General features: G+C 36.7%; 1 protein-coding gene across 13 annotated transcripts in view; it reads right to left on the minus strand.

Moving 5' to 3' along the window:
• VPS13B (vacuolar protein sorting 13 homolog B) overlaps window positions 1–27,289 on the minus strand; it is a 480,344-nt gene that overhangs the window by 377,974 nt on the left and 75,081 nt on the right. For 12 of the 13 annotated variants that reach the window (XR_008464637.1, XM_054189533.1, XM_054189532.1 and 9 more), the window contains exons 11-16: window positions 26,285–26,422; window positions 24,794–24,881; window positions 21,489–21,680; window positions 20,742–20,911; window positions 15,617–15,811; window positions 13,938–14,062 (exon numbers count right to left, since the gene is read on the minus strand). Coding sequence is in view for 12 of the 13 variants with exons in the window: in XM_054189533.1 (XP_054045508.1) it covers window positions 13,938–14,062; window positions 15,617–15,811; window positions 20,742–20,911; window positions 21,489–21,680; window positions 24,794–24,881; window positions 26,285–26,422 (908 nt within the window). In the remaining variant the exon portion in view is untranslated. Of the gene's footprint in view, window positions 1–13,937; window positions 14,063–15,616; window positions 15,812–20,741; window positions 20,912–21,488; window positions 21,681–24,793; window positions 24,882–24,956; window positions 25,643–26,284; window positions 26,423–27,289 lie in introns of those variants that run through there. The other variant, XM_054189544.1, reaches the window with a different exon arrangement.

Below are 27,289 nucleotides of genomic sequence, written 5' to 3' on the forward strand. Positions count from 1 at the left end.
CATATTTCCTTTAAACTATTGTGAAACCAAAACAATGAAGGCTAAGTACAAGCTCATTACACCTTAGAAAATGAACAGAAAATATCCTTTCTTAGTACAGTGTCTGTTTTAATGGAACAATAAAATTTAGCTTTATACAGCAAAGAAAACATAAATGCATTATTACAAGAATAAAAATAATTACTGAAGTCAAACAAATGTCTAAAAGGAAGAAACCTTACCAAAAAAAAAAAACCCCTTTGAAGCAAAGAAAGCAAGACTCCGGACACACATGTTAGAAGCTCTAGATTTGTATTGTTTTTAAAGTAGTTTAGTTTCTTTTGTTACATCTGGACATTAAAAATCGTAATTATTAAAAGTGATGATCATTACATGCAAACAACAGTACTGTTTTTTGAAGCAACAAGGAAGGGAGAAGCAGTGACCTCAGTAGGATGGATTTCATAACTTTATCTGCTGTGAGACACCAAGAGAAAATGTCAAAGGCTGCAAAAAAAAAAATCGAAGACCTAGAATGTGAGGGTAGAAAAGTCTTAATTTCCCTCACCTTGAATCCAGCCACACTAAGCATCAGATGAGTCTTTCCACTCACTGGATTAAAAGTTTAAGAAAGCAAGGAAGAAAGCAATCTATCTCCACTTCCAGTTAAGTTATTACCTACGTGCCTCAAAATGCAACAGATTTGAACTAAAAATTTGCTGATATCAATAAGAGATAACCCAACAAGTGGTTGGGTTTTCAGTCTTATTTTGGACACATGATAAACTAAGGAGGCTGCTGAAACTAATGCAGGAACACATTAAACCCACAGCTGCATTACAGAAATGTATTTAGGAAGTTTAGATCAGACTCATCTTACTGGCTTTGGGAAAACCCATCAACAGGACAGATGCTAGGGATTTGAACTCTCACCAAAATGCAAGTGGAGGTCAGTCACTAATTGCTATTTCTTCCTTTGGAAAAAAAACAACCCACCTCCTTTTCTAATCACTAGCTAATACTTGTCTCCAGAAAGAATCATTAAAGTGACATGAGCAATCTAGAAAAGAAAAAGTTCTCTGCTCTGTGATTACAGTATGAGCCTACTGTCTTCTTCATGTCCTTTATATGGTTAGCTTTACACACATCAGCCAACTGAATTTTGTGCATAAAGTTGTATCTTTGAAAAACTGCACCTTCAGAACTCCACAAGGTGTGTATGGGAAATCAGAAAAGGGATAAGAAACTCTCCTCATGGAATGCAATTAATGCCAATTTAGGACATTTTTTCTTACTAACACTTTAAACATCTATTCTTTCTTTACTTCTGTGAGAAGGTCTGTAACTTTTTTACGTGAATTTAGGAATGTTATTGTCATTGACTGTGGCTATTGTTTGGGACAAGGGAAGGGATATGACATTTAGCTGCATTATATCCACCAAGATTCAAATATAAGGACCATGAGGGGGAAAAAAAAAAAAAAAATCAGTACTCATTACAGTGACCAAAGCTCAAAACATATTTTTTAAAAAAAGAAACAAAGAAAGAAGTCCAGAAAGAAGCAAGGACTTTCTATAGGGAACCACTGGCTCGATGAGGGTAGTACAGAGGGAATCAGACCAGAAGCAAAGCACTTTTACATCTGCTATTTGATTTGTGCCTCATATCTTTTCAGGAGAACTAGTTCCTACTCAGAAAAGCAGCAATGCTAAAATAAATGCAGTAATTGTCATTTACATACTGGTAAATGACAGTTTCCCTGACAGGGGTGGAAATCAGCTGGAACTTGCAGTCATTGTAATAAACAACTGCAGATAACCAAGAGCACCTAAACCACCAGAGGTAAGGTAACCAGGTAAGAGTTGCTAGTGTCCTTAAGCCTCCAGACAGTTTATTAAAACAAACCATGCGCTACATTTTTTGGTAGCTTTTGTAAATCCAATCTCAGTAGCAACAGGGGTGGAACAGGGCTTGGGGAACTGCCTTTCCACGGAGGAGCCTGCTTTACTGTCCAGAGAAGCAACCTCTCCCCCTCCCTCTCCTTTTTCCTCTCCTCCTTCCCCCCTCACACACTCCCAGAAGCAGCAGCAACAGCCAGTAAATCAGTCCTCTAAATCTGCCACACAGAGCCATTTGGTTGCCATTAGCAGGTAAAACAGGGAGCCAGGAGGGCTCAGGAACATGCTGGTGCTCAGTGAAGAAAACTGCACAGACAAACAGTCATCTGCTGAACACGATGCCACAAAACAGGAGCAGGACACAAAGGCTGCTGCCATTTGGCAAGGAGATCTGTGCTTAACCTGGTGTTATCAGGGGAGCAAGAGTCACACCTGAGAACAGCAACCCTTTCATGCTGTCAGAAGTAAGAGCAGCAGCTCCCAGAAACCATCCCTTCAATCTGAGGGAAATTCACACAGTCAATTCAGCAGCTAGTAATACAGTCATTTACAAGTATTTTTGTAGGATAGGAGATACGATTTTGTAGGATAGAATTTTTTTTTAATTACTAGAAGCACAAATAAGGATTTTTTTTCATGTAGATATCTATCAAATGTGATCTTTTTCAATTGCACTCACTATTTTGTTTTTAATTCACTTTCAGATTACTTTTATTCCCAGCAGAGCAGCAAAATTTGGCATCTTAAATACAAATTAGTTATCTCCTAATAAAATTATTTAAAAACATGCAGATATTTCAGTTCTTAGTCTGTTCCATTCTATTAATGATTTCAAATTTCAAACTCTTTTCCTACACCAAATTTGCACTGTGACTTTCCTCTTTGCTATTTCTTACACCATTTCGGAAGTTATCAAACATACTCAAAAATTACATATACATTATTTACAAGAAAACAGCCCAGCTCACGGGCCCCATCTATGGTGACGACCTTTGCACTTGCCAGATCTAGCACAGCTGACCAGACATGACCTTATGACTCTCAAAAACTTGAGAGTAAAGCTGTATTTTATGCAGAGAAAAAGTTGCTATCCCAGAAGTATGACCCTTCTCCAAACAACACAGATGAGAAGAACTCTCAAGAATGCAGATATGGTGAACAGAGGTTTTGTTTTCTTCTCATCTGAAGACATCTCCTGAAGTAAGGATATTAGCAAGTTTTGCAAGCTAGAAACAGCGGCTTGTGAGAGTTTGAGACAGAAGATGGTTCCTCTGGTCTGGGGAGCAAGGAAGAGGAACTGCTTCAAGCAGGAACAGGCACAAAGACAGATCCATAAACTTTGTTGTCTCACAAAAAGCTATGGAACTTGTAGAGCATTCTCCCAACCTTTAAAGAAACTGCAAGACAGAAAGTGAGAGAAGACGACAGTGACATTTACGAAGGAAAGAGGCACAAAAAGGCCCACAGAATTATCTTCCTCTCACAGATTTTAGATGGTAAGAGGACAAAGAAAGAAAGAAAGAAAAAAAACAATATGGTGGGATTAAGGCACAAGGACGGAGAACATAGACCATGAAAAAAAAAAGAAACAAATAAGAGAATGCAAAGGAAAAGAAGCATCTTTAGAGTATTTTCAGTAGAATGTTTGGAAGAACATGAGAATAAAAGAAACTCAAAGCACATGTATAGAAAACAAGCAGTATGACTGAATCTTCTTTGAAAGTGCTTCGAAACCGGAAGTAGGGATTGGGAAAAATAAAGTTATATTTAGAGCATTAAGAGAAAGATAGTTGTGGAATAAAATGCTGACAATGGGAACAGAAAGAAAATACATCTAACCCATACACACTAATATACACACACCCTTTCCTGCCTTCCCTTGCAAATTTCTCCTGTACATAATTTTTAAATACATAAGTCTTAACTCACCCTTAAGTACTCCCATGAAAATTGTGTAAAACAGAAAAGAGTGACAAAATGTAGATAAATTTGCCAAAGTATTCTTTTTCTTGAAGATTAACAGCTGCAAAGTTGTTAGAAGATGGACCAAAACTCCCATTCTGTTTTGTCTCTGAAGAGTTCAAAGACCTTCTTGTGAACTAAAGCAGTTTCAAATTCCCTGCTAAAATTCAAGAGCTGAACACAACCCCAGCTTAAAGTAAACACTAACAACCGATCTAAATAAAAAACTTTGTCCAAGAAGATAAGTTGCTTAGGACTTGGAGTTTTCTGTGAATTTCTCTACTAAATACTTTTGCATACTGCTTATTTTCTTTCACAAATGGATAATATTTTTTGGTACAAAAAGACACATTCACAGTGAGAGAAAAAAGGTTGTTTGAAATTCTGGCAATTTTTTTATAGCTAGACCATAAAGGTCACAGGGGTAAGGTGCATGTCTGCATTAGGTAAAACAAAATAAATATTTGATCTAAAATATTGGACTGAATGGAAATGACACAAAGAGAAAGTACACAAGACTAAAAGATACAAAGCCATATTTCTGTATTCATAGGCAACTACTGAATTCCATTAAATCCAGAAAGCTAAATAAAAGCACCAAATTCCACTCTTCCTTCCCTGAAAGTACCCTAAAAGCCAATTCTAGGGTCTTTTAAGATAGAAGTTACAGCATCAAAAGGAAGTTGTTGGAAGGGGGTTGAGGGGTGTGTTTTGGTTTTGCCATTACCAGAAAAACCTTTAAGATAGCAAAGGATGGATCAAGGCCAACATCAACAGTAAGGACATGAATAAAGTGTGCTAATGATTCAAATCCATACACTGCATAACAGCAGAAAGAGTATAAAGGCTGTTAAAATGATTCTGTTGTAGCCTCATTAATTAAGTAACCTCAAAGGATTTTAAGAGATATCAGAAGCTATTTACAGCAAACCATTAAATCTCAGTCAATGCATAATACCTTTTACTTCAAAGACTACAATTGTTTTTAAATCCAAATGTACCATCTGAAACACCGACTCCAGCATTGACTTTACACCATTCTTTCCTCAAAAATAATACAAACTTTGAAGCAGATTCGATGGATATAGTTTTTTGCATTCAGTTTTGGTCTATTCACTGTGAGTCATCTATTTCATTACCTAAAAACTCCACAAGCCCTAGTGAGTTTTCAAGACCATCAAAATTATCACACCACAAACACTGAAGAAAAGATACTGTCCGTAAAACACAAAGTTGGAAAACCATTTCCTTGCTATAATATGTGTAAACTGCCAAATCCAAGACGTATGCAAAATAAAAGCTAGAGTACAACAAATTGTCTCTTGCTCTGAAAGTATGTGTAAATCAGTGACAGCATTATTACGATTTCATTTCCATTTTCCCTTCTTTTAAAAATACAAAAATCAGACTTAAATTCTGTCATTCTGCATGTATATACGCACATTTCTTGACTATCAAAGGAATATTTTAATCACGCTTACCAAATATACTTCCTTCTATTCGATTGTTCATTTTGGAATCATTTATTAAACTCAAAGGATATGTTAGTTAAACAGTTAAAAAGAAAACTCGTTAAAATTTATTTTAAAATCTTGTAGCTTTTGGTTAAAAAATATTACATGTTATAACAGATAAAAATTCTGATTAACTGAAAAATTAATCCACAATTCTTGTACTAGTGTCTTCACCAACGTAATTCTTTCCATTTCTTGCATCAATTTCAGAAGCACCTGCAACAGGTATAACCAATTTCCAAATCTGTTCCAACAAACAGATTTTATTCGCACAGCTTCTTTTTAAGGGCAATCAGGCTCATCCCACATGAGCCTGACTACATTTGTTCTCTTATTTTTCCTTTTTTGTTCAAATTGCCCTCTAACGTTCTCATCCATAACATGTCATACTAAAAAATCTAGTTCAGAAACCAGTAGCTAATGTCCTTTAGAAAACTAAAACCCAATGAAAATCCGACAATGCCTAGAGAACGTACAGGCCCAATGGAGGTCCAAACATTAGCATGTGTTCAATGCAGTACCTGTTCCCTCAGTATGTACAGCTGACAGGTTAATTTTTAACTTATTTTAAAATGCTTTGCTAAAGAAATAATAACATAAAAAATAATACAAAGCTATAAACAACTAGGATAAAAAAGCTTGAGGAAACATGGTGATGATGTTTCCTTGTACGCAAACAATACACAAACAGCCTAGAACCAAAGACAGATCCTGAGCTATGAGGACTATTTTCACAGAAAAGAAAAAGTAAATCTAGGTCCCAGAGGGAAGAAGCATGAGGAGAATACAGCAAACAAATGATACTGGACACAGGACAGTATGCTTCTCCTACCTAGAGATGAACACAGAAAAAGTAAAGCTGCTAAGGTATTATGGACAGGTGAACTTGCACATAAGCCTTTATATTTAGTTTACTTGTTGCTCCAAGTGAACATAAATGCAGCTTCTTTTTTTTTTTTTAATAAAACATTTTTAGTCACCATTTATCATGGTTATAAAATTCAACTGAGTGTCACAACAGGCAAAATTCTGGAGAAATAGAGGACAAACACTAGGTGTAAAGAATTGCCACCAGTGGATCTTTCTGGCTAGAATTTACATGGGTAAAGCCTCATAAACTGAGAAAATCCTAACCAGAGCATCTCTCACTCATTTAGTGTCCAACACAACCTAAACCACGACACCAGGTATTTTCTACAAATAGTGGTAGCACTAAGAGAAACAGAATTTCTAAATATATCCAACACAAAAGGTATATATGTTAGGGATTTAAATTTTCTTTAGTATTTATGCTGCGTAACAGCACTTCAGCTTTAAGACAGTAAACTTTTCATACCTTTCACCGGTCTCAAGTAAAGAAAATGTGGCTTTAACCCTGAAAATCCTACACATTTTGAAATAAATACCATTTTCTTGTTTCTAGTATAACTGCTAGCAAATACTGATGGCAACAGTTACAACAGCCATGATAAAGTATTCGCCATATGCAATCACTTTCCCTGGATAGATATTAGTTTCAAGGCCTAATCTACTTTCATTGAAGAGCCTTGACAATTAATTAGTCTAAATAACTACACTGGAAATACTACAGATGACCACCCTTTACTGTCAACTCTGCTGAATTTCCTCCTCATGCACAATAATAAAAAAATGCAACTGCTTCCAATTTACATTGATTAAAAGTGCACTTTTAACACATTTGCTGAATGCTGTCTGCCACATCTGCTGAGAAGCAGTAACATTAGATCTGGACTAGATTTAAAAAAAAATAATAAACTAGAGGTTTGCAACTGAAGTTAATTTATAATCACACTAATCAAGCTGCAAGTCATGTACTCAGAATGCAAAACCCCTCCTGCACACAGGGTTGTTCTTGCTAACTGACAACAGCTCCTTCCAGAAGAGTGCAGCTGAAAAGCTCCCCAACACATTCATGTTGAAACTTGATATGTTAATATCACTGCAGATTAGAAAATGTTCCACACAAGTTCCTTAAGCATCTTCATCCTTCTACAGAAGTATGGCCTACTTTAACTTTTATAATGAAAGATATGTTAAACGACGTTACCAATGAAAAATCATTCTCCTGTTAAAATCAAGTGTTAAATCAACCTATATTACTGTTCATAACTTGCTATGATATATTGGAATACCTACTTCTCTAACAAAAAGACACTCAGTAAACCAAACTTCTGGAAGTGTGTCAAATACATTGTTCAAAAACAGATACCGAAAACAGCTACCAATAAATTTTTTAAAAAGAGTCTGATTTAGTATTATGTTCTTTGATGCATTTTCTAGGCAATGTCAGAGAAGCACACAATGCAAAAGCAATCCAGCATGCTTCCCAGACTGATTGCTCACATCTGAGGCAATTCTACACAACCACCTCTGCAGAACCCAAGAGAATGACTGTTTCTGTCTGGTTTTGCACAGCCCGTATCACTGGCATATCTCAATAGTTCAAACAGGTTTTTACATGTGCTAGCTCTAACTCATGTGATGCTGCTGTGGCTGCAACTCTCTCCCGTCCCATACACTGATGGCATCTGTTCAGGCATGCAATCTCAGATCTTTTCTGTTTCGAAGGATACCCTGAATTTTCATCTGGCAGTTATATCCAATTACTGACATAACTAATAGTCGCAACTGAATGCTACAAAATGAGTTTCATGTGTTTTCAACCTGTTTCTGCTTCTGACCCAGGAACCAAGCATGCCCCTCAACTGCCCATGTGAAACACAATCCACATCCAATCTAAATTGACATTACTCTTGATTTACTGTGACTAGTCAATAAAACAGGCTGCCAAAAATCAAGACCCAAGTGTCAATTTATTGGAAAACCTCCTAGATTTACGATCTAATGTTCACAGTCTGTGGAACTGGCTCTGTGTTTCCTGACAGGAGGGCCCATTTGCCTCTTACTAGCACAACTGCACCGAATGGCACGACAGCTACGTCTCATGACTCAAGTTCACAAATCTACTGTGATTTCTAGTTCTAAGCAGCATTACTCCACTGGAAATGACCTGTGAAGATGTTTCAATCAAAAAAGTAACACAGACAGATAGTTCACCTGATCTCCCATTATACATTTTTATTCCTCTTTTCAATGAGCAGCAAATCCTACTACCTCCTACTGTCATCACACTAGTACCTTGTTGGTAAAGACCATGTCAGCAGGAGCTAGTTTCCTTGCTTAGGAATTTCTTACTGCGCAAGAAGCCAGATTTTCATCTACGAAACTGCTTGTGAATCAACATTAATTGGTCTCACTCTGGTCAATTCATTGTGATACCATTAAATGCACACAGAATTTTCACAACGATTCATAAAGCAGGCATGAGCAGGTGCACGTGCTGACTCATACTGGAGCTTATAATAACCTTACCGGATTGTATAAGGAGTCTAATGCTGAATGCTGTCAATAAGAATACAGTTGTATGGCATACCGCTACATGGCTCTGATTAAGAGAGGGATGATTGCCTTTAAGGGATACACGATGGAAGAAAATTAAAGTAAAGCTGTATAAAAATACAAACACCTTTACAGTAACAAAACTTTGGTCAGAAACCTAAACAGTAATAACACAAGGTCTTTAGACTCCTCAGTTTTTGTAATGTTAAAGTTGGAAATCCTAAAAGTTTGAATTATGTGTACATGGTGACAAAGTCAAAATAAAAGCTAGGAAGTCAGGTATGAAAACACAAAAAGCTGATACTCAGGTTGCTGACAAAGTATGTTTCTCAATATCGTTGTATAATAGTTAGCCAAGAGGAGGTTATGACCTAAAGTGCCAATCTAATGTAAATGTAACAGATTCTAGAGACATAGTAAATATTTACCTTTACAGTTAAATCTGTGTTGGAATATTAAGAACAGTTATATTACATAAGTGTTCTTAAAAGGTTGACAAAAACAAAGCCTAGAGAAAATACACATATATATTCCCTGTAAGGACCTCTGTATCGAGATTTCAGTAGTGATCTTTCAGTACTGTAAGGGCACATATTAATAAAACAACTATGTCAGGACTGTAATCCACAGCTTTCACAAGTGAAACAAGTGACATCGTATCTCTGGGCAGCAGAAGTGCCCAGCATATGATACAAGTGACTTCCTTTAACAGCAGAGCAAATTTTAAACTTTTGTCAGCTTTTGTCAATAATGATTAGCTCTTCAATACTGATTGGAATTCTTCAGTTGCTGGAATCCCGGAAATTACTGCAAATCCTTCAATTACTGAAGGAAAGAGACACAATACCAACAAATCAAATCTCATGTTCTCAAGAATCCTTCCTCATAAGAAACTGCTTGATTAAGACTAGCACACTGCCTATGTTTCAGCTGAAATGTATTTCCTAAGACAGTATCTGCAGAGAACAGTTCAAAAGAAACAATCTGTGGAAAAACTATATCCATTTAGTCTCAAAGATATTTTTTTTTGTTTGTTTACCAGTAATTATCTAGATCTACTTGCAAGTTTCTGTTCCAGATTTTTGTTCTGATAGAGTAACAATTCAAGGACAATCAATTAACTGCTCTGTATTCTATAATAATTAAAGTGCAGGCTATGAAATCCCAGATACTAATTTACCCAGCAAGTCCTCAACTTGTTCATGAAAGGTTCATTCACACACTCAAATTTAACATGACTAGCTATTAGTCAAGTCCATTCTGGTGCTTCCTTGCAGACAGCAAACCAGCAGATATGGCTCTGCTCTCAAAATGAGAAAGAAGAGACTCATTATCAAGGCAACAGACCCCTTGAAAGTAGACTACCGGATTAAGATGATGAACAGAAAGAATGCAGGGATAGACTGTGTCATCCCCATTTGTAATCTTATTCTACCACTGTTTTAGAGTCTCAAAAACCATCACAGGTGGCAACAGTGGGAACCTTCCCACAGACGTGATAAAGGAAAATGAGAGTCTGGAACACTTATCACAGGAAGGGAATTTAGAGAAGACGGGTCAAGAAAAGAAAAAGCAAAGCAATAAAAAACCCACACATAACTGGATCAATATCCAGCCCAAAATATACAGACAACATACTTCACTATCAATCCAGATATCAGAAAAATAAAGGAAGGCTATTCAGAATCAATATCCTTTAAATAATGTTACTTCAATATTCTTCAGAAGTGCAATAAAGTGATATTTTATAAGTGATAGAGGTCTAAAACACTAAGGTGTTTTACACTAGATTACCTCATCTGTTACCACAAACATTGTAGCCAAAAAAAAAAATCAGCTAATTCCTCTCATGATTCTTGTTTGTCAATAAACATTCTTGTCATTCATTCTAGGCTTTTAACCATATTCTGCTAATTCTCAGTTGTTTTTAGACATCCTGAAAGCTTTGAAAGCTGCTTTACAATCTGGCATGCAACACTACACAAAGTAGTTGTAAAATATTGACATTAACATTGTATTTTGCATCTTCTTGTGCTTGACCAAAACAAAAGACCACGTTTTTACTTTCATATAAAAATACATTATCTATACAATTTAAAAGATGTCCAAGGCTTAGTTAACTAGTAAGCTTGAGCGCATTTCTTTTATAAGAAGTGTATTAACTGAAATTAAAACAGACGTCAATGTAGCAGGTAAGTGAAACAGCACTTTTTTGTAACATTTATGGTTATTTACTGGAATTTACAGGGCTGATGCTGATGAAATTTTATCTGTTAAAACAGGTTACCAATGTTTATCAACTAGTTTTAAAAAATAAATATTACTACAGCACTTTATACACCATATACGTTTTGAGATTATTATATTGAAACTAGAAAAGAAAGCCATTCTACTGATTTATGTCAGAAATAAAGTTGAGATTTTCACTGCTAACTCAAAACATACTACCTGAGGGATTCCATAACAGTTCATAAAATGTCTTTGTTTTTAAAAGGTATGGTCTGTGGTATATATTTTCTACAAAGAAATAGAAGAACACATGTAGCATCAGATGTGTGTACTTTAAGAAACTCTGGAATGTGAAATCTAAAAACCCAAATAAAGCAGGTGGTATAATTTGAGGGGGAGGACCGAATTTAAGTTTAATGACATTACCAGGTTATCCTACCAGACTAATTCTCACTCACTGCATGACTTCAATGAAGCTCTCAGTCCTCATGCTGATTTCGATTTAGTTCAAGTGCTATTTGATGCGTTTCATCTGGAGTTTTATTCACTTCAAACTACACTTCATTTAACCAGGCTGCTGCTCTACTCATTTGTTTTTCTACTTTATTACCCGCAAATTGGTGTTGCTTAGTTTAGATAAATTGTTGGAATAAGTTAATTTTATATAATTATTTCACACTGTTAATAAATAAATAAGCTTTAGAAAGATATATCACAGAAAAAAGTGAGAAAGCTATTAAAATTATTTTAAAATACACTAGACCAAAATAAGCATCGGTCTTACAAGATCTACTAGTAGATGCTGATACATGATTTGCTATTTTAAGGCAGGTCCATTCCCCTGCTTCCACTCCCCAAAACTACTGCTCGTTTTTATTTTTCTATATTAGTAGTCTACCATACTCTGTTTTCCAGCTGGGCATACATCGTAACACAATGTATTTTTAAAAGAGAGAGAGAGAGAGAGAAGGAGGGAGAGAGAAAGAAAAGTTAGCAAGACAAAAAGCATGAGAGTGAAGCAGAGAATGCTTAAGAGAGAATGTGAGCACGAGACCACGGACACAAGACAGAGCGTGATGGCAAGCGTGCAACAGCGCATGCAGGAAAGCACGAGGAACCAAGTATGAGCGAGCAAGAGATTGAGCACAACGAGCACAAGCACACACAAAAGAGAGAGCAAGTGCATTCATGAGAAAGCACTAGCACTTGAATACCATGAACTTGTCAGATGACTGATTCTTTTCAACCATTTTTCGTCTCTAATATTTTTTTTTGTTTTTCGTAACTAACCACAGGTTTTTATAATGTGCTGAATAAATTTAAGTTTACTATTAAATACTACTTTATTTCTACAGTTTACTAACAAGGATCACTAACAAGAACTTAGTGTTAAATGTCAGGAAAGGCTGTCAATCCTACCAGAGTACTGAAGTACTCCGATTAGTGGGTTATCCTGGTAACATTTATCATTTTTCAGCAAAATGCTGCAACAGAGCAGCAATTCATTTGAAGTGGTTAGTACTTTTGTAAACTATTGATGGAAAATATGAGAAAGTCAATTAGGCTGCTACCACCTGGTGGTGCGCTGATTATGCTAAAAACCTCTCTCATTTAACATAGTATCACAGCTCATGAAAGAAAAACTAGCACTATGAACAGTCATATACGTAGTCTTTTTTCTTTTTCTTTCTAAGCCATTAAACTTTCACAAACAAATTACTGTTACAAGTTACCTATACAACACAGAACATTTGAAGCCAAAGTATTTAACGCAGAATGCTTTGGGTTGGAAGAGACCTTGAAGATCATCTAGTTCCACCCCCCGCTGTCATGGGCAGAGACACCTCCCACTAGACCAGGCTGCTCAAAGCCCCATCCAGCCTGGCCTTGAACACTTCCAGGGATGGGGCATCCACAGCTTCTCTGGGCAACCTGTTCCAGTCCTCACCACCCTTGCAGTAAAGAATTTCTTCCTGATATCCAATCTAAATCTACCCTCTTTCAGTTTGAAACCGTTGCCCCTCATCCTATCACTCCACTCCCTGATAAAGAGTCCCTCCCCATTAAACAGGTTAACACATTGACCTGTTCTCCTGCTATCTTGTCATTTTATGCAAGATGGATTTTGCACAGATTTAGTTATAAAGTTAGTATTATAGACAGCTACTGCTCAAAATGAGGGATAACAAAAACCAATATTCTGTCTAAAGTATTGCCAAAATAGTTTTAACGAATATAATTTATTAATAAAAATTTACTGATGTTTATCATCACAAGATTTAACCTGTAGAACTAAATTTAAATACTGAATTTCCATGGCATTAAAGTAAAAAAAAAATAATTATATAGCTCATTTTATACTAAAGCAGGGAATTGTTTTCAGAACAAAAGTGTTTGCATTTAAAACTGGAATACTACAATCATCTCAATACCTGATCACAATGTTAAAACAGTTCCAACTGTAAATAATAAACAAAAATAAATCTTTTTGTGGTGTTGGGGTGTTTCGGGTTGGCTTGTTTTTCCCCCCCCCATCCTGTTTCTTGCTTTTTAGTTGGTTGAGTTTAAAAAAGGGCTGACCTGTTCAGTTAAACACATCAAGCTTGCCAGGCCATCAGCATACAACTTCAGCTTTTACACCCATTCAAGGAAGAACGGAAACTGGTTCACAGAATTCTACAAGGTCTAGAAGAAAGTAATTTACTACAGGGATTGCGTAGCCTGTTCTCTCAACCAAACTAGGGTCTAAAGTATTTATTAACAGCTATCCTTACTATGAAACTTATTAGCGATAACAGACCTAATATCAGAGCATGATAGAAGAGACAGAAGTTTAGGGATATATACAGAGCTTAGCATTTTTAAACCATTCATTAGAAACACAAAAGTAGTTAGGTACGTTACTTAAGTACACTGTACATGCTTAATGCTTACCAATATTTTGGAAACTTGATCAGCTTGCCATAAACAGCAGTACTGAATGAAGGAATAACTGGAACAGGGAAGCAGTACAATCCTTTGCTGTCCAAAGAAGTCAGTGCTGCTTGAAAACCAAATATCTGAAACAAATTAATTTGGTCAAAGTGTATACTATCACAAGACAACTTTCAAGCTACTTTTATAACATAATGTACACATTTTTAAAATATACTCAATAAATATCAAACAAATTGTGTATTATTTTTAAATAATTCCTTTTGCCCCAAACACAAAAAACCTAGAAAAATCTACGTAAAATAACATCCCAAAAAAATGTTAGTGATGCTCTGCTGAATTTTTAAAAAATGCTGAATTATAATTTATCAACTAAAATACATTATTCTATACCCTTTAAATCTACAGATTGCACATTGCCTTGTATAAGATATGTAATTATAATAACTTGGGCCTAAAAAAAGTGGTATTTAAGGAAATGAGAAGGTTCCCTTCAAAGCTTTATTTCTTAATAAGAGCATCTAAAGAAAGGTTCATCACAATTATTCTTCATGATTTTCCCTGTTCAATACGGAGAACAAATGGTTGTAGAGTTGACTTATTAACATGCTCCACCACCATTCACATAAGAACAGAACACTTTGTTCTATATGAACACTAACCAATGAACCCTATAAAAAAAATCAAAATTGTAGTCCACATTTTGCAAACGCTGATCAAACAGCTGCTAAAAACTTTTTGAATAGAAAGGAATTCCCTCAAATTGAAAAAACATACAAATGACTTGCAATATCACCATCCCAATTGCTTTAAATGTGACAGAAGGTAAACAAGTCATATGTAAAACTGAAAACTTGCCACACAATTCTGGCAGAGTTTGTTTTATGCAGATAAGAATTTCATCATTTAAATCTCTATTAAGATATAAGCATGGAACTGAATGGATAACTGAAAAATTTAGCAAAATTAACAGTACATATTTACATTTTAGTAGCACCCAAAAGGTTCCAGACGGCCTGAGCACAATCTAAAAGGCTGGAAGGCCTGTTTTAAAACTCTGCTTGAGATTTTACTTTTTCATTCTACTAAAATCTCAGCAGATGGCAACCGAATAATCTCAAAACCATTTTTCAGTACCTTCTTAAACTTCCCCCAACCTCACAATAAGAACTCCTCTCACATAACGGATCTGTAACCAAGAACATTCAGAAATTTTTCCTTTTATAGTGAAAACAAATGAAATTACTTGGCAACAGTTTTTGATTGCATACCTTCACTACCATGTTTTTGCTCTATCAATACTAGTAGAAGTGATGTTTTTTCCTCGTAATATCCCATCAACTGTAATTCACTACGATCCACCTATTCTAGGAGCATTATCCTAGAAAACAGAAAAAGTTTCTTCCCAAATTATTTTAACTCAATCTTGCCACAAAGATCTTGGGGCTTCAGTCTGTGTAGTTCCCTCATGTGAAGTTCTCTGTCCATATTACAAAACATTTGGCTCAGCTCAGCAGCAGTGACCCTAAATGATGACATTCTGTGAAATGTGTTTACTCTATGTCCTTTTAGATAAGCTGACAACTTTCTCTAAAGAAACCTGCTAACACTTAGGATTACCTACAACTTATACTAACTTTTTCTAAGCACACCACAATAAGAAACAGATCTTCACTTACCTTCAGATAGCAGTGTGAGTAACAGTAATGAAGCAGGTTGTCCGACGGCTGGCCGAGGCTGCTGACCACATGCACCAGTTGCTCGGCATACATGGGCACTGAGTGCTCCAGGTTAACCTTATCCACCAAAATTCGGATGGAAGGTAAAGGCCGCAGGGGCTGGAAGCTTGCAGCATTTAACAGTCCGCTTAAGTTCTAGGGGAGGGGGGAAAAAAAGTGCAAATATCACACTACAGATGTATTACCTAGCCTATTTACATATTCTTAATTCTACATACACACAAGCAAATCTACATATAATAAACTGTTTACAGGTAGAGCAGCCTATGGCCATTATAATACAAATCCTCAAATCTTTCCAAAATTATTTCTTCTAAGCTTAAAATTTATGTATAAGCTTTTTATACATAATTGTCTTGGGTGTCAGTGCCCAGGTGCTGGCAGCAGGGGACTGCAGGGTGACCTCTGTGAGGGGAGATCAGGGTCTGCCTGGTGCCAGTTCCAGCCAGCGCTGCAACAGCCCCACCACAGTCCTCAGCTGAGCCCACCAGCCAAGTGGTAGCATCTCTGTGGAAACACATTTAAGAAAGGGCAAAACTACCACACAGCATGAAAGGATTGAGGGAAAAAAGAGTGAGAAACAGTAAGATGAAAAGCAAGGTCAGAGAAGGAAGGGGAGGAGGTGCTGCTCCAGGCACCAGAGCAGGTGTTCACCTGCAGCCCATAGAATCATAGATTGTTTAAGTTGGAAAAGACCTTTAAGATCACCTAGTCCAATTGTAAACTTAACACTGACGGAGCCACCACTACACCATGTCCCTAAGCACCACATCTACATGTCTCAAATACCTCCAGGGATGGCGACTCCACCACTTCCTTGGGCAGCCTGTTCCAACACTTGAAAACCCTTTCTGAAAAGAATTTTTTCCTAATATCCAATCTAAACCTCTCCCAGAGACCATTTTCTCTTGCCCCTATCACTTGTTACTTGGGAGAAGAGACCAACCCTCACCTCATTACAACCTCCTTTCAGGTAGTTGCAGAGAGCAATAAGGTCTCCCCTAAACCTCCTTTTCTCCAGGCTGAACAGCCCCAGCTCCCTCAGCCACTCCTCATAAAACTTGTTCTCCAGACCCCTCACCAGCTTCATTGTCCTTCTCTGGACCCGCTCCAGCACCTCAATGTCTTTCCTGTAGTGAGGGGCCCAAAACTGAACACGGTATTTGAGATGGGGCCTCACCAGTGCCAAGTACTTCCCTAGTCCTAACTAATCCCAACTAATCCACTAATCCCAGCATAAACCAGGATGCTATTGGCCTTCTTGGCCAATATTCATGTAAACTGGCAAAGATTTTCAAAGCAGGACAAAAGTGAAAACTTCACTAGGTCTTAACTGAGCTACTCTCTCGGTGATAAGAACACCAAGAACCCAGAAACCCAGTTACTTCAGTTTTCCTACATATTTCTGTAGACCCTTCACTAGTGAATTATCAATTTCAAGTTAAAAGCTTCTAGAACAAGTTTAGCAACAAGCTTTTCCTGATTTAAGTGAACATATTTCGTGTTCTAGAATAAGGGACAACCTCTTCCTGATTTTCTACTGTACACTTGTGAAAGAGTTAAGAGCTTAATTATTCTCCACCATCAACTGACACTCAGACCATTTATTCAACTACCCCTCAGAATACAGCTTCATAATGTGAAGATTTTAATTTTGTGCTGGAGGCATGTAGAAGCCACTAGTCCAGAACTGCTGTTCTGTAGGAAGGGACACAGCATGTTTAGTACCTGTAGCATTTTGCATCAGTGGAAGTTTCCCTGCAGGCTGCGGAAGAGACCACACCAGAGCAGATATCTACATGGCAGCTTGTGCAGGACCCCACACTGGAGCAGGTGGATGTGCCCTGAAGGACACTGCAGCCTTGTGGAGAGCCCACACTGGAGCAGATTTTTTCTTCAAGGACTGTGGGAAGGACTCACACTGCAGCAAAGTGTGAGGAACAGGGAGCTGCAGAGATGAACTGTTACAGCCTGACTGCAACCCCCCATTCCCCATGCCCTGTGTTGCGTGGTGGGAGATAGAAGAGTCAGGGAATGAAGGACTGAAGTTAAGTCTGGGAAAAAGGGGGAATGGGGAAAGGTGTTATTTTGATTCTTGTCTTTGTTTCTCACTATCCAAATACAATTTAATTGGCAATAAATTAAAATCATTTTCCCCAAGTCTGTTTTGATCACAGTGGTAATTCTTAAGTGATCTCCTGCTCTTTATCTCGATAGATCCTATTCTCTCCCCCTTGTCCTGTTGAGAAATGGAAGTGAGAGCGTGGCTGGGTGAGCATTCAACAGCTGTCCAAGGTCAACCCACTATAAGAATATGCAAGGCCAAAATATTTTGTTCTATAAAATATTTGCTTACATTTTTATCACTCCAAAGCACTATCACCATACAAACTACATGCTGATCCAACCTTTACTCTGTCATTATTATGTATCCAGTCATGCCAGACATCTCAGAAAAATAAAATAAAATAATCATAGAATGGTTTGGGTTGGAAGGGGTCATCTTCCTTCCTTAAAGGTGATCCTTAAAGGATCCTAAAGGTGATCCTAAAGATCATCTAGATCCAGGCCCCCTGCCATGGGCAGGGACACCTCCTCCTAAATCAGGTTGCCCAAAGCCCCATCCAGCCTGGCCTTGAACACTTCCAGGGATGGGACATCCACAACTTCTCTGGGCAACCTCTTCCAGTTGCCATTCAAGAAAAAACACGCCATTTTTTTTGAATGGTAAAAAAGATACCATTCCAAAAAAAAAAAAATCAATATCACAATTTTACACAGCCAACTACATTTTTCATAGTAACCATTAAAATGAAGTACTGTATCCAGTACAAGATAGATATGGACATATCAGAATAAGTTTGCTGGAGGGCTACCGAAGTGATTAGAGGGTTGGAGCACACGAGCTTTCTCTCGGGACTGAGACAACTGGAGTCATTCAGCCAGGAGAAGGTCAAAGGGACATCCTACTGCTGTCTACAGCTACCTACTGGGAGGGTACCGAGAAGGGGGAGACAGACTCTTGTCAAAGGTGTACCATGAGGGAATTGCTTTTTATGGAATCTCTATCCTTGGAGTTGATTCAGCACTTGACTGGACAGCCACTGGAGCAACCTGCTCTACTTGGGCTTGCTTTGAGCAGGATATCAGACTCCTGGAGGTCATCTCCAGAGATCTCTTCTGATCTCAATTACTCAATGAATCTAAAAATTTTATTAAACTTGTATCAAAATAGGACGATAAGGTGATGTATGTATGATTTTCAATCTAAAATTCAAAATTATTATTATTATTTTGAATAGGCTTGGCTTCGATCAGGAAACTAACTGAAACTCCAAATGAAAAAAAAAAAAACAAACAACCGGAAAGTTCACTTGAATTCAACTTGTTTGCCTCAAACCTACAATAAATATGGGGCTGCTCTCACAATATGAAAATATCATCTGCCCATAAGGTGAAAAACACTACAGTCCATTGGGTTGTTCCACGCTGAAAGGAAATAACGCTTCCCATTAGGCACCTGGTAATGTCCCATTTTCTAAAATTAGAAGCTTCTGAATCTATCTTAAACCATCAAGAGATAACAGATTTGTCACCAGTTCACTCACTCCAGCCACATTAACTGAAAAGTAAGCAGTCCAAATTTAAGAAAGAGATATACACTCCTTAAGCACACTCCAAACCACAACAAGGGCACATGCTTGAGATTTTATATATGTTGCAGCCTATAGCCTAGTAATCTGAGTGAAGTATTACTGTGTACATTATCGTGTGTATTTTACTTCACCAATGAAAACGGTTATACAAGCACACTATAAGAAACGTCATAAATTGAGATTTTCCATACTTTGTCCTCTTGTGCATAAACATACGTGCTGTAAATAAGCACATTCTGTAAGAAAGTACAGCACAAGTTAGACAGTGCTCCTCTGTTCAGCAAATATCTATTACGTTATCAAGATAATTTAATGTCATTGTGCCTTCCATCATGTAATACTACTAAAATTCATCTCTGAAAAATTAATAAGCTTTTTCAAATCATTTTCACCTTTCTTACATATAAATGCTTCACAAATACTAGTAAGATTATTTTCTGCAACACCTTCAGAATATACAACGTCATCTCCATTTTAGACAAAAAATTGTCACTGAAAAGAAAGGCTGATACAAAAGTAATTCACTAATACTGAGAACTTCTACAAAATATATCCCACTAAAAAAAGTCTGTCCTCAAGTACAAGGAACATGTAGTGTCCACTTGTCAAAAACACATTGGAAGTGTTTAATACCACATCAAAATTCCTAGAAATTGAAGCCAAACAAGAATTGATTATTCCTTCCCCCCACTCTTTCTGTCCCTTCCCTTACCCATAAAATACCTTCCAGCCTCTGCTGCAAGAGGTAAACCCACTGCAAGCCTTCACTACAAAACACTGATTCATCCCTACAGTACCTCAGCTTTGTGCAATGAGGAAGGAGTCCTGTAGTAATAAAACTGGTACAGGATTCTTTAGGTGCAGTTATACTACATAGATACAGAAGATAAAACAAATTAAGGCAGTTAGGAAATGTCATTTCTGGCTCTCTGAGCTAGTCACTCAGCAGTTTGGCTCAGTAACAGCAAAAGTCCTGCTGGTGTCCTGGCTGGAAGTAGTACACACAGAGCTGGCTGTTAACATCTATGAAGTCTCTACTGAGCCTGTATGCAAAGATTTCAGACTTAAACAAGTTCGGGAAAACCCATGTGACAAAGTGATAACAAGTATACCCTTCTGATCAAAACTTCGAGTCAGAGTTACTTCTTTTTAATCTGCTTGATGATTTAAAATTTTATTTCTTCCAAATTCTTTCTTCCTACCAGTACGTGACACCTTCAGTTTACAAGTCTAGCTTGTCACTGCATACACCACTTGTCTTAGGTATCTGAAGGGAAGGCTCACACGCACCAAAGTCATTTGTAACCCAGTAATACATCTGGCACATGGAATAACAGCCCAGTGAGAAAATTTATATGAAATAGCACACACTGATATAAAAAACTGAATAAATATCTGTGCATACATACCTTCTCACCCATGATTATTGGCATCAAGTGGTCTAGTAAATTGAATTCTGCCACAGGGATTATAATCGTACACTTAAGAACAGTTAATGTTGTAAGTCGAGTGGGAATGTATTCCTCCAATGATGCTACTTCTTCTGAGCTTGGCATAGTTCTATTTCCATCCATAATATCTACAATAAATCAAGATTACATATGTTTGACTAAAATATATAAAATAACCCCTACAGTTGCTGTTTCAAAAATGGCTAGGGATTAGCAAAAGCTGGAAAGCATTTCCCCTTTATCGTTAATAATTTTATTCCACACTGGTTCTACCTAAGGCTAAATGCAATTGTAACTGGATTTTCCTTACTTTGAAATTTATATAGTTCTTTCTCAGAAACTTATCTTAACAGTTTACCATAGCTTGTTTCCATGCATTTTTATTCTGTATGACTATTATTTATTTAAAACTAATAAATACATAACAACAGGGATATTTTCTTCTCTAAGACTCAAAAATTAAGCTCAAGTTGCCCTCCTTACTCAACAAGAGGCTTGTGCTTGAAACAAATGGCCTCCAAAGTGTCTGAAATTAACTCAGAGGTATATCGTGATTGATTTTTATCTTTATTTCAAATTTTGCTTTTTGGACTCTAAATCCCCTGACAGATTTGGAGTTTAACTATTTGGAAGTTGCACCTTCAAGAGCACTAAATTTGGCCTGGTTTAATTCTGTATATTTGCATATATGCAATAGGAACAAACCTGGCTTAGTTCTGCTGTATGGCTCATATTCATGTTCCAGAGCACAAACTATCATTTTCATTATCCGGTGTACCGCGCTGCTATCCAATCGAAGATTGAGTGGGCCCACAACCAGGCTTTTTGTAGACATCTCCTGAACACTTCCAAAATCTTCACTCTTTACTGAAGAAAGGTCTTGCTGATTCCCAGAAACTACAAAAAGTTTTATAAATAACAACAAATTACCCCAAACAACTGGACATAATAAATTTTTTTATCAGCTACTTTTGTTTCAAATCCTGTGATCACAGACTTATAAATATACAGAAAATACAGCAACGCAAATTGAACACAAATACACCGTGACTAGTTTAACAGGTTTAAGCATGCATTATTCCTGTGTTCAATGCCGAGCAAACAGGGCAAGGTTCTGCCTTGCCTTCAAGCATAGCACAACTCGGGAACCTTTCCATTAACTTTGTATCTCAAGATTGGGACTCTTTGAAGGTGTCCAAACTGTCTGCAAACTCCTGTGGTAACTTAACCCCAGGTGCCAATGACAGTCGTGCTGTTCCAAACTTTCTACAGTTTATCACAAAGATATCCATCCCAAATAATCAAGGAAAAGGTGTGCTTGTAAGGAAACTACAGATTTAAGGTCCCTTCCAACTTGAACCATTCTATGATATGGGCCCTTGAAATGCTAGCTGCTGCTACATGGGCTAGAACAGTGATGAGAATCACACTCACTTGATTGACCCTTCCTTCCATTCACTGGTGAGATAAAGCACGGGCAGCGAGAATGAAAACTTTAAATATGTATGAAGGCAAATAATTTTTGATCACAGAGCATTCAGTTCTCCATAAACCACATGTTTAATTCTAACAAAAAAAAAAACTTAAAATAAGGGTGCTGCATTGCGAGGCTACACAATGTTTCAGGGAAATTACTAGTTTGTATTGATATACAAAACAAAAAATAGAAAAATAAAATTGGAAGGGAACGACAGGCAGAACTTCTAAATAAGACTACTGCGCATGACTATCTTGTTTTCATTCAAAATACTAAAACTGATTAATGCACTTCTATACGTGACAGATGAAACTCCTGAGGTTAATGTTATCCATGAGCCACTTCAGTTTAATCAGTAATCATATACTTTGGAAAAGGTTAAAGGGGCAAAGAAGGTGCCAAACCATAATTGCCTTGACAGATAAAAATCTTACAATCACAGTAACTGCCTCCTATAGCTTAAGCTGGGTTAATTTTTTTAGGGGAAGGTGGTGTGCACTGACTGTAACTAAAAACATAGTTAACATTGTCAAAACAAGAAACAGTAAAACAAACTTTTACATAACTACTTTTATATAAACATCATATTTAAACTGCAGCAAAATTTATATTGTTTTCAAAATCTTGAGGTATTTATAATTTACACCTATTTGACCACGTTCTATTTAATAATTACATACTTGACTCGCAATATGGAAAAATTGGCTAGAAAATAACTAGCAGAAATGTCACATTTGCTTTTCCAACGAAAAAAAATATTTGAAAATTTAAGGTTTTAAGTTCTTGATTCTAGAACAACCATTTAAACCATTAACTTAAAAATTAATTACTCTATTCATTCTTTTATGTACTCAGGTAGCTGAAATTAGAAGAGTAATGCTGAAATAAAAGCACACAGCACACAAGCTACATTTTGTGAAATGTTTTCCTGGTGATTGATGCAGAAAATAACAACCAAGGCCCTTAGAAAGCAAACTGAAAGAAATAGAAGAGAAGCTGAGGAGGGGAAAAGGTAGTCAGAAAATATCAGTAGCCTGGCCTTAAGGAAAACAAAACAAACAAGGTGTTTGAGTTCAGCAGTTTCTGAAATGGGTTACTTACAGTCAGAAAAAAACACGTCATTAAATTCCTTGTGCATGTAGAGAAATAAGACAAAACACTCCACATAATCTGTGCATATTCAAATTTCTATGCCAAAATTCAAAAAGGAGATAAGGCTTACCCTAGGTCTTCAACTTCTCTAAATAAGTGTTCTGCATACAATTAAACAATTATTTCTTTATTTAAAGAGGAAGTAGACTGCAGTGGAAGCTTGACTTAATGTTCATTTTCTCAGCTTCACATCACACTCATGGTACAGAGAGGAAAGACTCAGGACCAGGAAAGAACTGTTAAATTACCTAGTGTATCCCTGTACTGTCACTGTCAAAGGAAATAGCACCATTTATTTCTTTTTATAAGCTTTGCATGATCCATCCTCCACCCAAACTGGAAGTTTTTCTTTCCTACTCCTTTTATACTTCAAATGTCCAACAAGTCCAGAAAAAAACCAAAAAAAAAAAAACACAAAACACTAGGAGTCTAGACTTCTCTTACAGAGGTACAAAAAACCCCAGATGCGTCAGACTAGGTAACAAGGACAGATAAACATTAGGTCACAAAATAGCAAGATATTCCCAACAGATGTCCACAAAAATAGTGTTCATGGTAACAAATACACAGGTGGGGAAGAAAGCATTATTTAGGCAATAAAACTGCAGAACAGCAGCTGTAGTGGACAATCTTACTGGGGGTGGCGGGAAATCACATTGCAATTCACCTTAAGAATATTTGTATAAAAATATATACATATTACTTGCCACGACATTAACTCCTTTATCCTGGCTTTTGTGACACTTACAAAAGTAGGTATACTTACTGCACTGAATCCACTGTATTTTCTCGGATTTAGAAAAGAATTGATAGGAATCTCAAAAATTACTTAGAATTAGCCACTATCTATGTGTGTACAGTTTAGGCTAACATTTGCTCACAAAATTGTCCTGATATGTATATTTAAAGATTAATTCTCCACATTGTCTCTCATCCTGGCACTTTTTTCCCCACAGGATAAAATGACAGTCCTTTTCAACTTCTGCAGCAAGTAGATGATCAACTTCATTCTTCAACTAAGGTTTCTCAAAAGATTTTATTTTTCCCCCCAAAGTCAATAATGACAGCAATTTAAAAAAAAAAAAAGACATCATACTTTATGAACTTTACCACTGCTACAAGAGAATTATTTTCAGTTTAGTAACTGGCTATAAAAAATATCATTGTGATTACTTATGCAGGAAAAAAAAGGAAGAACACCAACAAACAACAGCTAACCAAAACAGCTAATCTCAAACACATCAATGGAGATGAAACCATTTTAACGATCAACCGGCTGGTAAATCTAAGGTAAATTAGAGGACAGTTGGTCATGGAACAGCTGGGCATGAAAAGTCTTTGTTTCTATTATTTAACAGGGTAAACAAAGAAAAAAAGGTACCTTTGCCACTGGTGCTTTCCATTGTGTACAAGTAATCCATGTAGAAAGCCCCAAACCTCTGCATTCCAGCTATCTCTGTGTACGTCTCCTACCAACAAAGCAAAGCAAACAAAGAAAACGTTGTATTAGGAAAGAATCTTGAGATTACCAACTGATAGGTCAGTATGGAGAGATATATTCTTGTTTGGATTTGTGCATCAACACACGGAAAAGCTTATCAAAACAAAGGACAGAGGTTATCCCAAAGAATTCACCTTTCCGATAGGTAATGTAACTTCTATTTGAGGCCACACAAAGGCACATCCATAATTCCAGTGGACATGCTGACCAATTCATCAACAACATCTAGTTAATTAGTACCTTTAATGGAGTAAATATTCTTCACTTGACCTCTCGCATCCAACTGATCTGCCTAATTAAATATACTGAAAACTCAAGCTCATTCATCCTAGCTTTTTTATTTAAAGAATATTGCGGATTTATCTTTAAACAGTAGGAAATTTATTAAGACTTTATGCCTTCATTGGAATTTATACATAATATAATCCCTTATTACACTGCAAGTTTAATTCCCCTCTTGCCAAAAAATAAGCAAATCATAAAAGCATCGAAGACAGGCCAAGGAAAGAGTAAAGCTTAAAACTAAAACACACTATGGGAAGTGTTTGAATACGTATAAGTACTCATGATTTCACTAATTAATTTCTTTTTTTAATGGGATTCTTCATGGATACTTCAGCAGTAGTACTAAAAAGGTGAAAATAGTAAAATTTAAATTTAAAAGAAATCAGATCTGTTCAAAATTGCAAATGGCTTACCTGTAGAATAACACAGAGCATCGAACTCCACCTATGAACACACCCGGAAGAGACCACCTCAGTCACCACATCCATTCTTTAATAATTGCAGACAGCCAGGGAATAAAGTTTTACTCCATAATTTACAAAACAGAGACTATTGGCAACTGAAAATTTATCCCTACCAAAGGCAGAATTAGCAAGACTTCCTCTATGCAGACAGATATAGTACTAGACACTAAAATTAACATTGGCCAAGATCTGGTTTCCAAGAGACCACTTCTTAGTTTGAAGACCATGAACTACTTACTGGTTGGGTTTAAAGAAGTATGTGTTGGTAAAGCTTGACCTTTTGCTAGTATCCTCTTATATCTCTGGTTTTTCTCTGCAGGTATTCTGTAGTTAGTGCTTTTGGAAACTATGGCACTAACTCAGCTTTTGGGGCAGGAGGGGAGTTTGAGGTTTCTTTTGGACATGTTTTGGGGGTTTTTTGGGGTTTTTTTGTTTGTTTGTTGTTTTTTTTTAAACACAAACAGGTTTACTTTTTTTTGGCCACCTGCAAAGTAAGACTCAGTTAAACATGACAAAGTAATAAAAATCAGTCCTCTAATAGTACACAGATCTAAACAATAATTAGAAATCCATTAGAGAGCATCAGAATATTTTTTTTCTAAGAAAAATGTAATTCTCTGACCTTATGATGAGCTGCATCCAAAATAAATTCTGCACGAATACTATTATTTTCTGGACTTCTGTAATCAAATAGTGAATTCGTAAGGTACGTCATCCCTTTTGCACTCAAATTTTCTCCGCAATTAAAGAAGTAGGCCTCCTTCATGAGGCAGTAGAAAATAAAGCAAGGGAGAAAAAAAAAAAACAGTCAATTAACAGAGCAGTTTCAGTTCTGTCATAACACACTAATGACATGGTAGCATCCCTCAAGAGCATATTTCATTATGAATGAAGATAAGAAAATTAAAATAACTTTATTCAAACAATGCTGAAGTCCCAGTCCACTCCCTTCCCATTTTCAAGTTAATAAAAACAGCCTGAGCTAGTGAATATTATAGAAGCCATAATACAGAACATACTACTTTCATTTTAACAGACAACAACCTCAGAGATCATTGTTACTCCGAGTTCTGCCTCTTAACTATACACAATCTTGTCACTACATACTCCCATTTCTCTGACTGACCAATGCCTTTCAGATGCTTTATCTATCCTCTTCATGATAAGCAGCCATTTCAGCGTATGACCTTCTTGCTACCTTATCACTCTTTATTCATCTAGATTTTTACATGCCGTCTCCACATCCCAAACCCTCTATCCTACTGAAATCAACGAAACTTTTCCATCAAGAGTTATCCTTCCAAAACAGCTACTTATATGAGACTGATTTTTTCCAACCATCTATTCTCAATTACATGCAACAAAGCTGGAACCTTTGTGGAAGGCGCAGCCCCAACTATAGCAGTACAGAAAGACAACAGGTGAGGCAGTATCACCACCATTCACATGAAAGCAGAGATTTTCTTAAACTCACACCCTAGAAGGTGGCAAAAAAATGAAAAAAACCCCAGGTGTCCCTTATCAACTAACCTACAGGAAAGTCATTCACTCACTCACCCACACCGGTGCAAAAAAATCACTCTTCTCATGGTTTTACACGTCTCAATCTCACAGTTGCTGCAGACAA

Source organism: Rissa tridactyla, chromosome 2 (assembly GCF_028500815.1).
Source record: "Rissa tridactyla isolate bRisTri1 chromosome 2, bRisTri1.patW.cur.20221130, whole genome shotgun sequence".
Lineage (NCBI taxonomy): Eukaryota > Metazoa > Chordata > Aves > Charadriiformes > Laridae > Rissa > Rissa tridactyla.